We start from the raw sequence: 16460 nt of genomic DNA, 5'->3' as shown, positions 1-16460 counted from the left end.
GTGTAAAACGTACAGCATACATGTAAAGGTGGCCATGGACATCCAAAACCTTACAGTTTCTTTATTTTAATTTAAACAACACCATTTATATTTTCTAATACTTAGACCAAGTAGCTATTAGTTGTTTCCAAGACTGGCTCATTTACAGTGGATATAAAAACCCTACACAGCCCTGTTAAAATGGCAGGTCTTTGTGATGTAAAAAAAAAAAAAAAAATGAAACCAAGATGAATCATGTCAGAACTTTTACCATCCCCAATGTGAAATAAAAACTTCTAAAAATTAAGTGAAAAACAATCAGAATTTTTTTTTACAATAACCTAATTGCACGAGTGTGCACACCCCTAAATTACTACTTTGTTGAAGCACCTTTTGATTTGATTTTATTACAGCAGTCAGTCTTTTTGGGTAAGAGTCTATCAGCGTGGTGCACATTGGCTTTGGCAATATTTTTGCACTCTTTCTTGCAAAAACATTCTACATCCATCAAATTGTAAGGGCATCTCCTGTGCACAGCCTGCTTCACATCACCCCACAGTTGGATTCAGGTCTGGGCTCTGGCTAGGTCATTCAAAAACGTTGATCTTTTGGTAAAGACATTCCTTTGTTGATTTGGATGTATGCATTGAGTCATTATTGTGCTGAAGATGAAAAGGAATTTCACCTTTCAGTATGACACTCAAAGCATACATCTAACTCAACAAAGAAATGACCTAGCCAGAGCCCAGACCTGAATCCAACTGAAAATCTGTGGGGTGATGTGAAGCAGGCTGTGCACAGGAGATGCCCTTACAATTTGATGGATGTAGAATGTTTTTGCATGAAAGAGTGGGAAAATATTGCCAAAGTCAAGAAGTGCCATGCTGATAGACTCTTAGCCAAAAAGTGGTGTAATAAAATCAAAAGGTTTGTCAACGAAGTATTAATTTAGGGGTGTGCACACTCATGAAACTAGGTTATTGTAAGTTTTTTATTTTTGCTTTTTTCCATAAAAAAAAAGCTTCTGATTGTTTTTCACTTAATTTTTATACGTTGTTTTTTCACAATGAGGATGGAAAAAGTTCTGACATGATTCATCTTGGTTTCATTCTTTTTAAATGCATGCATGGTATCAAACTTGTTGAAAGGTGTTGATCAGGAGAGGCGTATAAAATAAATTTTTTTTATACCCCTCTCCTGATCAATACCTTTCAACAAGTTTGATACCATGCATGCTTTGTAAGCTCTTTGTAAGCTCTTTGTAGACCATGTCTTCAGCAGTCGGATGAAACTAAGATGAATCAGAATAATTTTATTGATGACAGCTGTATGATAATTATATTTGAACATGAGATCGAATGTGACTGGTTCATCCTGAACACATAATTTATAAAAAAGGTTTGCACACTTATGCAATCAGGTTATTGTAACTTTTTAATTTTTCCTATTTTCCCCTAAAATGTTTCTGATTGTTTTTCATTTAAATTTTATACGTTGTAATTTCACATTGAGGGTAGAAAAAGTTCTGACATGATTTATCTTGGTTTCATTTTTTTACATCACAAAAACCTTCCATTTTAACAGGTGTGACTTTTTTTTAATCTGTTGTAGGTAACATTAATTAAAATGTGGGCAGCATGATGGTGCAGTGGATAGTGGCACCAAATCACAAACTCAGGGTCCTCAGTTCAATCTTTTGAAATGGCACATTCGACTTACCTCAGATTTGGGACATCGGGCACAGAATCACATAATTTTCGACCTCTGTGCATTCAAGTTACCAAGTGGGAGAAAATAAACATGGTCACCTCCATGTTCGTCTTTTATAAGCAACAAGCTAGCCAGCTAACTGTGATGTGTGATGTATATTTTCCTTCTCAAAACAGCGTACTGTATAGTCACTGTTATAGATTTAACAAGCAAATATGTCTGTATGTTGATTGATCTAAAGCAAATACTTGTATATATGGCATAATTCACTTGCAATTAAGAAGTGCTAAGAAGCTAAGAAGTTTACTTCTGGTGTCATGTGCAGCTATGTTGATCTGACATCACATGCTGAACTAGGAGGAAATCAGAGTTGAGAAGACCATCCTGAGTACCTGAGTAGGAGCGTTTTCTTGGTTTATCCCGGTTGAGGTCGAGAATCATGAGTCACCACCCCTTGTCAAATGCAGCATTACTGTCTTTGAGGAGGTTTCCTCCTGTAACCAACTGCACAGTGAGGCAGATTCAGGTGTAGAGTTTATTTAGGACAGTATTGTAGTCGTAAAAGTGGGTAAAAGAGTCAAAACCAAATGGGAAAACAATCAACAAGGGAAAAAAAAGAGGAACAGGTAAAATCAGTTAACAATCCAGAAGTAAAAGCAACCAGAAAAACCAAACACGTGATATAAGGGATCAGAACTGCAAACTTATTGAGGGCAAGACTTCGCGCTGACATAATGAAAAATCAGGGGTATATAAACAGTGTGTGCTTTTCATTTCTTTAAATATGACTCCTCATTTCCTTTCCTAGCTTCTCAGCTCTTTCCTCAAAGGAGATGCTAGGATGCAAGAAAAGAAAAAGGGGACAGGTTTTTATTTGAGAACATTTCAGTTAAAGCAGTCATGCAGCATGTGAGCTCATTTAGCTTTTATGAAAAAGATTTTATTAGCCACATTAAAACAAGAGCTTCCTCGTAAATAATAAGAAGCAGGAAGCTGAAATTATTTGAAATAACGACAGAGAACAAATCCTGTTCTCATTGAATAACACTGCTGATTCACCACGCAAGATGAAAATGAGAGAAAGCTCTATCTCTATCAGTTCAGTGTGTTTGGGGAGACGAGTGTTTGTGTGTGTGAGCCTGAGTGGGTGCATTTGTTTTTTTTTTCAATGAACAATAATAAAAAGAAGTGAGAATGATTAATAGAGGAAAAGTGGATACAAAAAAAAGGAGAAATAGTGCATTCTCCATGTCAACACTGGCGGTTGTCTGCGTTGTTGCCATAGTAATGGATGAATCTTGATTTAGCCTGAGATGTTGTTTCTACACTTGAATTCACCTCTCAGACTTCTGCACTTTATCTAACTTAAGACCTACCTTATATGGGAAGATTTTTTTTTTTATTAACTGTGAATGCATGTGTCTGGAAATATTACACCAGTTAATATACATCCTGTCTAAATTACAATTCCATTATATACTGTAGGCAAAGACGTTTTGTGTGTTTTCTTCAGGTATAAAGACACTCCAGGAAGTGCTCTCTCTTTTAATCAAACCAAAACAAAGGTTTAAAAAGCAGAACAGTAAAACATAGACAGTAAAATCTGGTGAAATATGGACATTTTTCATTGTACCTATTCTCCCTCCACAGCAGTACTGTATACAGCCCAAGGCTGTTACATGATAATGTTAGCTGGAACATGCTTTATATCACACTGGATCTGGACCTTTCCATGGAATGTCCAGATGGCTGGACTGGAAATAGCAAGCATCCAGAAAAATGAACCCTTACGCCAATGTTTCTCTGTATTATGTCTGTTGTTCCTAAGTAACTGATAATTGAACACATAGAACTCATTCAGGAAATGCAGAATACAAATGAAGCCAGAAATAACGTGTGTGTGTGTGTGTGTGTGTGTGTGACAAGATGAATGGATTTGTTTGCAACTCCGTATGTGGCAGGATTTCACACAGGAGTTAACACTCCTGAACGTTCCCAAATACCCTCATACAGCAGAGAAATTGGTACATTCATTGGTACACTTGAGAGGCTGATTGCTGGAATGACCTTCAGATAACGGGCAAAAAATAAAAAGGAAGTGAATAAAAAAAAGGAAATGATGCAGAAAAAGAGGAGGGCATCAGCCTTAATGACAGTCCTTGCTCATCTGGAGATAAAAATATACGTCTCCTCCGCAGAAAAAAATATCTTTCTGCATACGTCTGCAGTGCACGTCATCAAACCGGATCCTGTTTATCACTCGTGTGATCCAATTATGATTTCTTGTGTCACTTGTGTCTCCAAGGTAAAGAACTCCAGATAAATAACTAACATGACTGAATAACAAGTTATCTTTTAATGCATAACCTGTAATGATCAGTGTATGACTACAAACAAATCTATTCGCAGTGGTTATGAATGTGATTGTATAAACCGCAACATCTGTTACAGAAGCCATCATGATTCATGTTTAAAAACACTAGAGCCTCTGAACTACATCCAGGGTTTTCATACATTGAATCGGCTGCAGTATTGAGTTCTCTGAAATGTTTTGCTGGGTCTGCATCCAGACCGTGGTCCGCCAGCTGATGAACAAACAGAGCAAAAACGCTAGAGACCCCATCAGGGAAAGATAGCACATGTCTTCTTAAGATTTAGACATTTAACAATACTTTATGTATCACTCTATATGTATGAGCTAACAGCTGCAGGCACTCTGCACTCACTGCATCAACTGAGATGACTGGGATTGTGCGCAACTGCAGCGTATCAAAGCCAAGAGTTTAGAGTTTCATCTCAGCTGGGTACGAACAGTAGGGTTCATCTGTTTAGTCGGGAAAATGGTTTTCATGAGCATGATGTGCATTTTACACTGTGTTTTCTCACACTGGTTTACATATAAACTGTAAATATTATAAGCATGCATCACTATGCCATTATATACGCGATTTTAACCAAGTGTGCGCTGCTGCATTCGAGCTACAAAATGAAATATCGCCCACGTGCTGTTTAGATTACAGGCACACACTATAAAATATAGCATGAATTTTTTATGCTTATTGTTAAGGCCACTTTGATTACCGAGAGCGTATTGGACACACTGCCGCTGCAGTCTGGTGTAAAATGGGCTTAAGAGGAGCTTACTGAATGAATGATAATTATAAATTTAATAATAATAATCTGAGTTTTTACTTATTATTAGATATGACATAAATCATGTTTATATTCGTGTTTATAGAACTACATTATGAATAACGGTTGATAAAAAAAAAAAATATCCTGCATCCACATCTCAGACGAGCCCCAGGTTGAGATCCTCTGGCACAGTGTGTGGGTATCATGGAGAAATCAATATTACTTTGGAGAAACCAACTTCTCAGTAAAGACTGTCGAGGTTTAGAAGTTCAAAGTAGGAGAAGCGCTCATCATTTTTATTAAAACGTCATTCATACATTCAGCATATAGTCCAACATAATCATTTTTCCTTTCTTCAAATTCCAGATTTTGTGTGTTATTCCCATGCAGTGCTTTCACTTAAACGCATGCCAGCTACTTGTAGAAAAAAAGTCTTCCAATGTGAGAATGAATCCGTTCCAAAGTGAGAATGAATCAGTTGCAGATGTCAGCGCAGAACTCTGCTGTGATTGGGATCAAGGCCAAGGGACTTGAAGGCATGAAATTGCATTTTAAATTTTTGATCATCTGTAGCTGAAATGCTACATTTGCACCTTTGTATTTCTTTAAAAAAGGACCTTTTTAAATCATTTTAAACACTGAATCTTTAACCATGGCTTTAGCCATTCAGTGTTAACCCATCTCAGGCCACAATGTCATTGTTTTATAAGGTTTCTTTGCTGAAAATGACTGTATTTTCAGGGTTGTGTGTATTCACATAGAATTACCAAATACAATAAATATGGTTAATTAACAGCCACGCTAATGGCATGAGGACATTAAGGACTTTCTAATGATTTACTCAAAATGAGTATTTCTTTTAATTAATGATTTTCTTTCAAGATTTAATTTGGGGAACAGGGTTGTACGTTCAAAGAGACCTCATCACTCAAAATCAAAATATCTTTGAAAATAAAGAAATAAGATGAGTTACTTTTCTTCTTCCCATGATCTTCAGGAAATTTGGATTGAACTTGTGGAATATTCCAAATATTTCATAGGGTTGAATCTGTTCAGGTAACAGGGTTGAGTGAACGTGAACTAAAATGTACAATTTTAGTACAATAACCTATAATGGATGACTCATGGAAAAGGATGTTTCAAGTATGAGGAGTTAAAATGGATTCACACATTAGTACTTTAATGACTATATTTCAAGGTAAAGTGTAGTTATAGTGGGCTAAGACAGGCAGAAATGCTGTTTATTTAAGTGTTGTAGATTTGTAGGGTTTATTAATGTTATTTATCTGATACATGCACATTCCACGTGTTTAAATATCTCTTACCTTTACTTTATTTTACCTTTTCTTTACCCTAATAGCTAGCAAAAAAAAGTGCTGCTTGTTTTTGTTTTTGTTGCAGTCCTGTCCATGCCCGTCTCTTATCATTGGTTTGTTTCCCTAATGTGTGTACCTCTTCTGTGTTCAGCCTTATTGTTAGCTAATTAGTTTAGTTATTTAGACCCTATTTTCTCCATTCCTCTTTGCAAAGTCTTGCCAATCATGTCATGTATTTCTGAGCATTGTTTCTAGACTGTTGTTTTCCAGTTTTTCAACTAGTGCCTCTGTTACCATTTTTTTACTATGGATTATGATTTTGATTCTTGGATGGATCACAATAAAGCCCATGCTGAGTATACACACTTACGTCCTGCCACAAAATGTCCACAGTTCAGTTCTTCCCTTTCATATCATTTTATTCAACATGATGCAATTAGCAAAGACCAATTCTTCTGTAGCACATATACCTCTTGTACCGTCTGCTACATAGTTTAATACCGTGGTTTTTTTTTTTTTTGTGGCATCAAACACCAAACCCCCATAACCCTTCCCCGAGTTTTTTGCTTTCTTTCTTTTTCATCATCCTCCACCTGCTGAATTCAAACATTGCTATTCACTTGCAGCTGTTATCCCCCTGCTACACCAACTACCGTGCCCTACTTTCTTATTTTTGCTTCAAAAGTTGGAAAGAAACCCCTTAATGCTATCTTATTTGACCCAATTATTAAAATACTAAAGGTATCATTCCTCCAGACATCCTTTCAAACAGGTACTAATCTTCAGGCTACTACAATCTGCTTCTCTGTAGGAGACTCGCTAGTAAAGTTTCTTACAATTAAAAAAAAAAAAAACGCTACATAATGGCACTATCTGAACACATACTGAACATTTGTTCCAGATATCCCTCTCACCAACAGTCCTTAAAGTTTCTTAAACAAGCTATAAAAAACTTGTGCTTATACAGAACTATTAAACACAATCACACACGTCCACACACTTACATATAGAATAAAGTATCCCTGTCGTCTACAGATATTTTTTTCCCCCACATGTGCGTTCTGCTGAAGGATTGTGATGTCATATCCTGTGTAGCTACAATGTCCACATATGGGAAGTGGCCGTATTGTTTACGGTCTGTTTGTAGAAATGCATATCAGTCAAAAATCTCCGAGGTTATCAGCCCCCTGATAGGCTGGTTTGTTGAGTCACATGACTGGGGAGGGCCACCTCGGAAAAACAGAGTTCGTCTGAGGATGGAGTTCTCATTGTATGTTCTAAATGATCGAGGATTAAGGAAGAAGAATGACAAGAAGAAGTATTCTGAAATGGAGAGACTTATCTATAGGCTTTAATAAAGCTACCTGATCTCAAAGTCGTATCTCTTATCACAATTTACTCATACTAAAGAAGAAGCACAGGACATTGTGAAGGTCATAAATTCGGAAGTGCTTCTATGATCCTACCACTCAATAAATTAGTTCCAAAGATCCACTAATCATGAGCCATAATAACTGATTAATTATCTGTATTGACACGTAATCATTAATATGAGGACATCCTCTGTAAAGAGATGTTTTTTTTTAATTTATGGAAAGAGTCTCCAGTTTCAGCACTATTCGATGGAATAGTTGGCAATTTGCTGTGGTATGTGGAATAAAACACTTCAGAAGGTGCTGTTATAAGAAAATAATCAGCTTTGGGGTGGCAAAGCGTCGATTATTCAACATTTTACCATCATATCACCCCGTCGATGATCACTTTCCTATAACAGCATGCCCCTAAATGTTTTATTCCTTACATATTGACTTTTTTGTCTGAGTTTTCTTAAATAATGCGCATCAATTGAATAAATTGTGTTCGCTTTGAATAAACATCCAAATAAAAACAATCCTTGATAATGGGTTTTAGTGGAGTTTTGGATCCTACAGTATCTTCAGCTACAGTTACACAACTGGCCCGAATTCCGTTCCAATCTGTATTGCCTTTCTTATACGAAAACAGGGCTGGTCTAATTCCTATAAATATATCTTATGAATATGGAAGTAAGTGTGTGCTTTCATACGCAGATCTCGATGGGCGTGGCCATTACCATCTTACTCTTGTCCTGCCGATTGGGGGAGGGGCTTTTTGAAAGCTCCTCCCTCGATGAGTGCGGCTCTGACAGGATGCTACGTTTAAGAGGCGTGGGTCGAAGACAGGAAGTGCTCGGTATGGAGGCATGTTCTCCGTGTTTATGGGCGGAGCCTCGTGTGGCTCTAGAGACTCTACAGGAAGCTCTTCTCCGATGATGGTTGAGTAGATCATATTTTAGGAAGTAAAAAACCTCTTTGACACCGCAGCGGCGCTCAGGCTCAGGCGCTAGGAGCCGGCTGAACATGCGCAGCGCGTCGTCAGAGAAGCGGCGCCATTGTGAGGGCACAGTGCCCGGAGGACACGCGCCATGCTGCCAGCGCTGAAACTCTGCATAAAAGTTGTCACTGGGCAGCGCTGCTTCCCATGGGAAGTTTCCGGTCAGCATGCAGAAGAGGAGCACGCCGAATGCCCATACGTCGTGCGGCGTTGCCACTACGATGCCCTCTGAGCCTGTGACCTGGCATACCTCAGCTGCCGTGTAGGGGATGGTGCCGCTGACTCGTTTGACGCGGCTGCCTGCCCTCCTTGTCATTCCGAAGTCAGCCAGCTTCACATGCCGGCACTCGCGGTCAAACAGGAGCACATTTTCTGGCTTCACGTCTCGATGGACCAGACTTTTACTGTGCATGAAGTCCAGAGCCAAGCCAAGCTGTTGCACACACCGTTTGACCATGTCCTCCGGCAAACCAGCCTGAGCAAAGAACAGAGAGAAACAGAGAGGGGGGAAAGAGAGAAATTCAAATGAGGGGGTTGGTTAATCAAACAGAATTATAAACAGTTCAGACCTAGCTATGGCAAAAAAGAGTGAAATTTTAGTGAGACAGAAGCAAATACAGGAAGAAGGAGTTTAATTAAAAAGGCTGCATCACACACTTTTATAAAACTCCCAAGTATTTTACATATGAACACACTGGTTTGAATGACCAGTGAATGCAGACAGACATCATACTTCATTCAAACAACCTGCATGATTTGCGGTAAAATAATCCATCAAAAAAGTAATTATGAACACCTCAGTGTATCAGGTGAGGGAAAAAAGAAAGAGACACCAAAGCAAAAAGAGAGAGATGGATTTTAATTTAAGGAGAATTAGGATTTCATTTATAAAGAGATTAGACTCAGAGTTGAGGAAATGATGTTCAGAGGCTGGCGATATTCCAGCAAGGAAAAAAGACAGGAGGTCCGGACAGGACCTTAGGAAAATGACAGAGCGAGATATAAAAAAAGTGAGAGGTGATGACAGGATTAGGATGAGTATAATGAAAAGAATTACACTAAGAAGGTGAGGGAAACACTTTCTACGGAGAAAGTGGTCATTATATTGTATATGTTACATTATATACAATGCATTAGAATTTAAAGCAATGGTTATAATGCATTATAAATTGTGAACAGAATGCATTATGCAAACTTCAGTTTCTTTGGTATTGGTGACATAACGTGTTATGAACACTACTTGTAACTATACAGATTTATAACTAATAAAATGAATTACTTTATACAGCAGTTGTTATAATGCATTATGAATTATTAACAGAACACATTTGTAAGTAGTGTTTGTAATACATTATGCCACTAATATATTCACTGATCATTATATATGTGGCATTTTATTCAATGTATTATACTTTACAGCAATGGTTATATTGAATTATGAATTGTTAACAGAATACATTGTAAGTAGTTGTCCTAATAAATTATGTTGCCATTGTATTCACTGGTCATTATATGTGGTGTTCTATACAGTGCTTTACACTTTACAGCAATCGTAATAATGCATTATGAATTGTTAACAGAATGCATTTTGCAAACTGGGATTGAGTTTCTTTGGTATTGGTGACATAATGTGTTATGAATGGTTAAAATGTATTATGAATTATTAACAGAATGCAAACTGGGATTGAGTTTCTTTGGTATTGGTGGCATAACGTGTTACAAAGACTACTTATAATTCATTCATTAACAATTCAGAATGTGTTTATAAGGCATTTTATAATGACTTATAAAAATCAATTACACTGTATTGCAATGGTTAAAAATTATACATTGTTAACAGAATGTATTATAAGTAGAGTTCACAGCATATGCAGTCACAGTTTGCAAAGTGCATTATATTTATTCAAAGACACCCATGTAAGTGTCGACTAGTGACACTTATATGATATTATAGCTTAGTTATTATACCTTATAAGTTGTATTTGTGCTAACCTTTCCTGTGAAGACCATATGTATAATAGCCTAAGAATACATTCATTCCATATTATTAAGTAATTCTAATACATTTTTTAATATTGTTATAATTACTAATGACAACGCATGAAGCCTTATAGCAATGGTTATAATGCTTTATGAACTGTTAATAGAATGAATTATATGTAGTGTTCACAACACATTATATCAATAATACCAAAGGAAACAGACCTGCCAAAAAAATTAACACAAAAAAAGATGATCGTAAAATGAAAAAGCTGGTTTAGAGGAAAGATTGAGATGACGGCTATTTTAAGAAGCTTTGAATAAGCTGAGTAAACAAGGCTCAGTGTGCAGAGATCAGTGAAGGAGGTATGAGTGACAGAGACAAGTGAAGTTTCCAGGCACCTTCTTTATGCAGAGAATATTAGTTTTTGTCTTGAGAATATTCACATTGCAGTAGTTCATGGCAAATTTCCGAATTTTTAGAAATTTCCAAATTAAAAAAAAAAAGTATGGTAATAAAAAAATCAAAGAAACAATTTTTATTCCAGTGTACCCAAAGCTAGATCATTTCTCCAGGGAACATACTGTATGTTATATGTTACTTTTGGCCGGCTTAAAGAAATTAAGACTCAGACTGATTTGTTTGTAATCAGCTAATGTGTACTGTCACAAATTCTACCTCTCAGCACGCAGTACGGTTCAGAGCAGGGCAAGCACCACTTACTGCTTTGTTCTGGTTCTAGTCCTGTCTCCGCCCCTGTCCTGTCATTGGTTTGTTCCCCAAATGTTTAGCCTTAATTAGGTTGTAGCACAATGAGATAAATAAATAGTAGGGTACAGACAGACAAACTAATTAAGGGCTAATCACAGAACAGGTGCACACATTTGGGGAACAAACCAATGACAGGACAGGAGAGGAGACAGCATTGGAACCAAAACGAAGGCACATGGCATAACATAAAAAAAGAATGTGTAGGACAAAGAAAAAGAACAAGCAGCAACACGCTGAGAAAGGGAATTTGTGACCATTATAGCTGCTGTAACATAAGTGATAACAGGAACTAATTTGTTTCATGGATTTTCCACAGCTTTAAATATAATTAATAAATAAATTGTAATAGCAGTTATCATACTTCTGACATCATAGGTGTGTTCTACCTGGGGAGGTATGATGTCGAAGAGGTCTCCTGCAGGTGCGTACTCCTGGCCAAATACGTAACTCTCTTCGGTCTCAAACAGAACATCCAGAGCTTTGATGATGAAGGGACTACAGCCCAATGCTGCAGTCAAACTGTATTCACGAAGGAAACTCCGAAGCTTGGTCTTGTTCTTACTGACGTACTTTAGGGCTAGTTTTGTGCCTATTACACACACACACGCACACACACAATCACCATAAGAAATATTTACAGCATATACTCAATGAAAACATTCAGAATCTTCCACTCTGATTATGTATTTTGATTGTCCTGTGCTTATTTTGATACCACACCAATTATATTCTAATTAGGGGCCCAAGCACTGGAACCCTATTGTTTTTTTCTCATTCGTGCTTCTTTTTTTTAAGCAAGATAATGTGAAATTAAATATAACTCAATCAAAATCAAAACTGGCACAGTAACATTTTAAACACACCAATCCCGTATACACTCTCACACTTACCCTGTGTGCGGTGAGCCACCAGATCTACTCGGCCATACGTGCCCTTCCCTAATGGACCAATCAGCTCGTACTGCTGCTCCACCTCAGAGGCAGAGAGAGCGGTGATTGACAGCGCCTGCATGTCCTCCACCGGGGCCGTGCCCACATTAGTGCTCCGCGCCACCATGGACACACCCACCTGGGCACTGGTAGACAGAAAAGTGTATTATTTATGACTGATTTCATTACCTATTGTGCTTTGGTGCTTCACATACTCTAGATTTACTATATGGTAGTCAGAAGTATTTTACCCTACATTCACACAAGTGAGCAACGCCTAAGAACTAAAGATGTGAGTGGGGAACTGAAGAAACATCGGACCACGTGTGCCATAGCATTGGTCCAAGGAATCATTGGAGTCAATCATTTGGATTTCTCGCTTCACCGCATGATACCTCATTTGCATAGAGTTAAGAAACAAGGCCAAGCAGATTCACTGTGTTGAAAATTTAATAGCGCCACCTGCAGTACTGGAGCACTTGTATGTGATTGCCAATCCAAAACTGCAGAGAGTATGTAAGCTTGCAAGTTCACGAAGGTGGTTTCCTCTTCACACAGCCCTTGTAGATGTCATCTCCGCATTAAATATGCTAAGGCCTTAAGAAATGGCTTTGGAGCAGAATGCCAATTGACCCAGATGCTTGACTGGCTGGAATATTATTACCTACCCACTCATCCACACACACACACACACACACACACACACACACTACGCCAAAAGCTGTTTTCCTCCCATTTCCCCACATGGTTCAGTTTCCTCTTTCTCTCTTTGTTGCACTGTATTGCCAAAGTCCAGATAGCTTAGCTATTCTCAGAAGACTCATCATTTACTGCATATACACAGGCTTTATTACAAATATAGCTCTTACATGTGTTACCTGATGCTGTTTGTGGTTTCCTGTGTTTTTGATTCAGCAATGACTCACTCATGGTGTGCACTAGGGACATAACTCGATATGAATACACAATTCAGAATGAACAGATAATGTCTTCTAAACAGATACAAATAATAGGTGGAGTATTTCAAAGCTTGCCAACAAGGTCCACAGGACATCTGGTTGAGACTAGAGGTGTGCATTGGAGCCAGAAACAAAGGTGAGTGGGAGATGTTTACTTTTAGGTGGGCGTGAGTGAGAGGTTAGACATGAAGCTTGTGGGACAAAGAAAGACCACAGTCATTAATATCTACATCTGTTTTTATGCCTAGTGTTTTCAGGGGCATGCTGGAAGGGTTCATATTTAATATTTTAAAAAATCTTCCCGGTTTAGGCCACACCCACTTCAAGTTTAATACAGATACAGATAGTGTTATTGTGTTACACCCCTACTGTGCACAATAACAGAATGTGAGTTCTATTACAGAAAGCGGACAAGCTTCTCTCTTTGTATGGGTGATATATCTGATCACTGCTACTTTGCTGCAGTGGCGTTAATGAGTAAAAAAAACCTCAAACCTCTGCATTCTCAAATGTCCTAAGTAGCTGTAGGGGGTTAGGTAACCTGAATCCTGATTATTCCTGATTTAACCCTTTAAACACATAGGAGTTCTTCACAGGTATCATAACTATCATCCTTTTTCTATTAGTTTCCCGGGATAATTCAAGGTAACAGTGGAATAATATGCCTGAATAAGATGAATAATTGAACAAGTAGATATTTTAAGGGTTTAGTTTTTTCTGGCTCTGTGCCAGATGCTGAAACTCGTGCAGAATTAGTGTTCATCAAATCACTGCTCAACCATGAAGCCAAACTCTTTCACACCATGGTTCTTTTTGTTTGCATATTTTATTCATGTCTTGCATTAATAATGAGGCATTTAACGAAGCAGTGTTGGGCCACAAGTTGTAAAGCATTGTAATTTGATGAACGCTACATCGTTCATCGTTCAATTTTTTTTCATTTTTACAAATCATCAAGTCATTGTTCTGCTTTCGGTTCACATCAGAGATGTTTGGAGTTGATCGCAAAAAGAGTCAATTCCCCAATTCCAGGCGCTGAAGAGTCAAACCCAAAGCTTTTGACATGCTTATTTAAGAATAAAGGTGTTGATAAGGTGAAATTTTCTGAATAGTGAGTTAACAATTATTTAACATCAATAGAAGGACTCTTCGGTGTCAGTGCTTTTTTAACAGTCAGAGGTAAAGCTATAACTAAGTTTTTAGACTTCAAGAGAGAGAAAAAGAGAGGCAGGTGAGGGAACGACTGTTTATAGCTGCTATAACATAAGCGAGAACAGGAACAAACTTGTTTCGTGGACTCGAAATGGATACAGTGGTAACAGTAACTCCAGCTGTTGACTATTTTCCTAGAACAGCACACCCTTCTGTGTAAAGTGTTTTCTTCCTTGCTTATCCAATCTCTAACTTCTATAAACTTACCTCACTGATTGACAGCACGTTTGACCTTCTTAATGCAGTGGAGTGCTTTTTTTTTCCCTCACAGCACTCAAGTTTCATGTTCCATTATAGCTAAGCAGTGGCTTCGAACACGGAACAAAAACTGCAAGAATGCACTTGAACCTACGCAGATCAGACACTGCTTTTCAAATTTCCCTCTGCGTGATTCTCCTTAAGATTGCATGAGCACCAGGAACATATCCAATAATCATACACATAGACAATCAGTCAATCCAGTGGCTGCTCTTTAATGGTTAAAATGTCTTAATGTCCTGATCATGCTGATCATTTCATCTCTGTTCAACTGAAGATTTTATATTATTTACCTAACGCTAGAGACGGTTCCCAGAGCACATGATCCTTGACCTCTTTGTTGTCAGGTCATGAAAACCTGCTTGTTTATTTTTTGCACCTTCTCTTGTGCATTACCTTTTTATAGAACACAACACCACCAAATTAACACAGTGTGCTGTTTTGCAATTATGGGATTCTCCCACATAAGAGAAATTAATAATAATTAAAAAAAACACACACACAGAACAAAGAACAGCAGGAAACCAACCAAGACAATTTAGACCAAAAGCAAAACTCCAGTGCACGGGCAAACTACAAGAAAATTATATAGTTTAAAAAAATGAAATATTAGGATAAACAGCTGAGCAAAACTCCCATGTGAATGAAATTCATTTAACACCTACAGTATTCTGTGAAGTCCAGCTGTTTTAATAAACATACTGCTGACTGCTGGCATCTGCTTAAATATATCCAAATATTACAATTCTTAAAAACAATAACATTCGTGCAAAGATGAAAAGTACAGTTGATTCAACACTGTGATGACTTATTATTATTATTATTACTATTATTATTATTATTATTTATTTTTAAAGAAAGAAACCGGATGTTTTTGTGTGAGCAACTGTTAATTTCTGATAACACACACACACACACACACACAGACAAACCATGAGTGCGTTTCTGCCAGTGAGCGAAAAGGTATTATTGTTATTATTATTGTTATTTCATCATTAATGTTCAGAGTGCTCATGAATATTACATTATTATGAGGGCTGATGAGGTCTCACCTGCTGCAGGCGCCCTCTCTCTCTGCTCCATGCTCCTGCATCCACGCGCCACCGGGTCACCGTTTAGGATCCGACGAACTCACGCGCCTCCGGTAACAACCCGAGCACCGAAAGGGGCTCGTGCTCCTGCTTAAAAAAAAAACAAAAACTTCGTCTCAATATCTTTAAATGATTCGCCTCGGAAAGAATACAGCAGGGTGTCTTCACGCGCTTGTGCGTAACGGCGCGGAGAAGAAAAAGCAGCAGACTTTGTGCTCTTTGTGTTCACGGCGCACGGGTTCTCCGGGGTTTATTCCCGTTTGCTCGGTGCTCGGTGCGCGCGGCGCGCACGCGCGCGGATGACCTACTTCCTCGCGCTCCTCAGGACGGCGTCCATCACTCGTCCTCGCGCGTCATGTTCCCCGGCGCGCGCTGCGCAGATCTGAGAGGAAAGCGTCAGTCTCCGCTTCAGCTCAGTGCGCTGCGCCACGCGCTCCTTGCTCTGCGCCTCTCGCGCTCGCGGTGCCTCTTAAAAAAAAACGAAAAACAAGGGGATAAAAAAAAAAAAACACACACGGGGCGCAGGGTCCTAGCGCCCGAACATATGAACGTGCGAAATGGGCGAAATATGCACACTAGGAATTGTGTTTATTTATTTTAATGCAAAGAAAAACAACAAAAAAAAACAACATATATATTTTAAAACAACATATATATTAACAACACACGCGCACACACACACTATATATATATATATATATATATATATATATATATATATATATATATATATATATATACACACACACACACACACACACACACAC

The 16460-nt window shown here is 38.1% G+C and overlaps 1 protein-coding gene across 1 annotated transcript; it reads right to left on the bottom strand.

Moving 5' to 3' along the window:
- Positions 1-3061: 3061 nt before the first annotated feature.
- On the bottom strand, positions 3062-16180 carry sbk1 (SH3 domain binding kinase 1). Its single transcript, XM_026926061.3, has 5 exons — positions 16002-16180; positions 15655-15783; positions 12135-12319; positions 11631-11833; positions 3062-8967 (listed from the first exon to the last, which is right to left on the bottom strand). The coding sequence occupies exons 2-5, from the start codon at positions 15693-15695 to the stop codon at positions 8200-8202; spliced, it is 1197 nt and encodes a 398-aa protein (XP_026781862.1). The 5' UTR covers positions 15696-15783; positions 16002-16180; the 3' UTR covers positions 3062-8199.
- Between the last annotated feature and the right edge of the window lie 280 nt (positions 16181-16460).

The sequence above is a fragment of the Pangasianodon hypophthalmus genome, chromosome 1 (genome assembly GCF_027358585.1).
Source record: "Pangasianodon hypophthalmus isolate fPanHyp1 chromosome 1, fPanHyp1.pri, whole genome shotgun sequence".
NCBI classification, from domain to species: Eukaryota; Metazoa; Chordata; class Actinopteri; order Siluriformes; family Pangasiidae; genus Pangasianodon; species Pangasianodon hypophthalmus.
Note: the sequence above shows the minus strand (reverse complement) of the source record. Positions and strands in the feature narration are given on the sequence as shown.

What these genes read in the sequence shown, in the direction of transcription:
- sbk1 (XM_026926061.3), bottom strand. Translation starts at nt 15,695, where the DNA reads ATGCAGGAGCATGGAGCAGAGAGAGAGGGCGCCTGCAGCAG. An exon ending in AGAGAGGGCGCCTGCAGCAG is followed by an intron (nt 12,320 to 15,654) that starts GTGAGACCTCAT and finishes TCTGTCTACCAG; the next exon opens with TGCCCAGGTGGGTGTGTCCA. An exon ending in GGTGGCTCACCGCACACAGG is followed by an intron (nt 11,834 to 12,134) that starts GTAAGTGTGAGA and finishes TGTGTGTAATAG; the next exon opens with GCACAAAACTAGCCCTAAAG.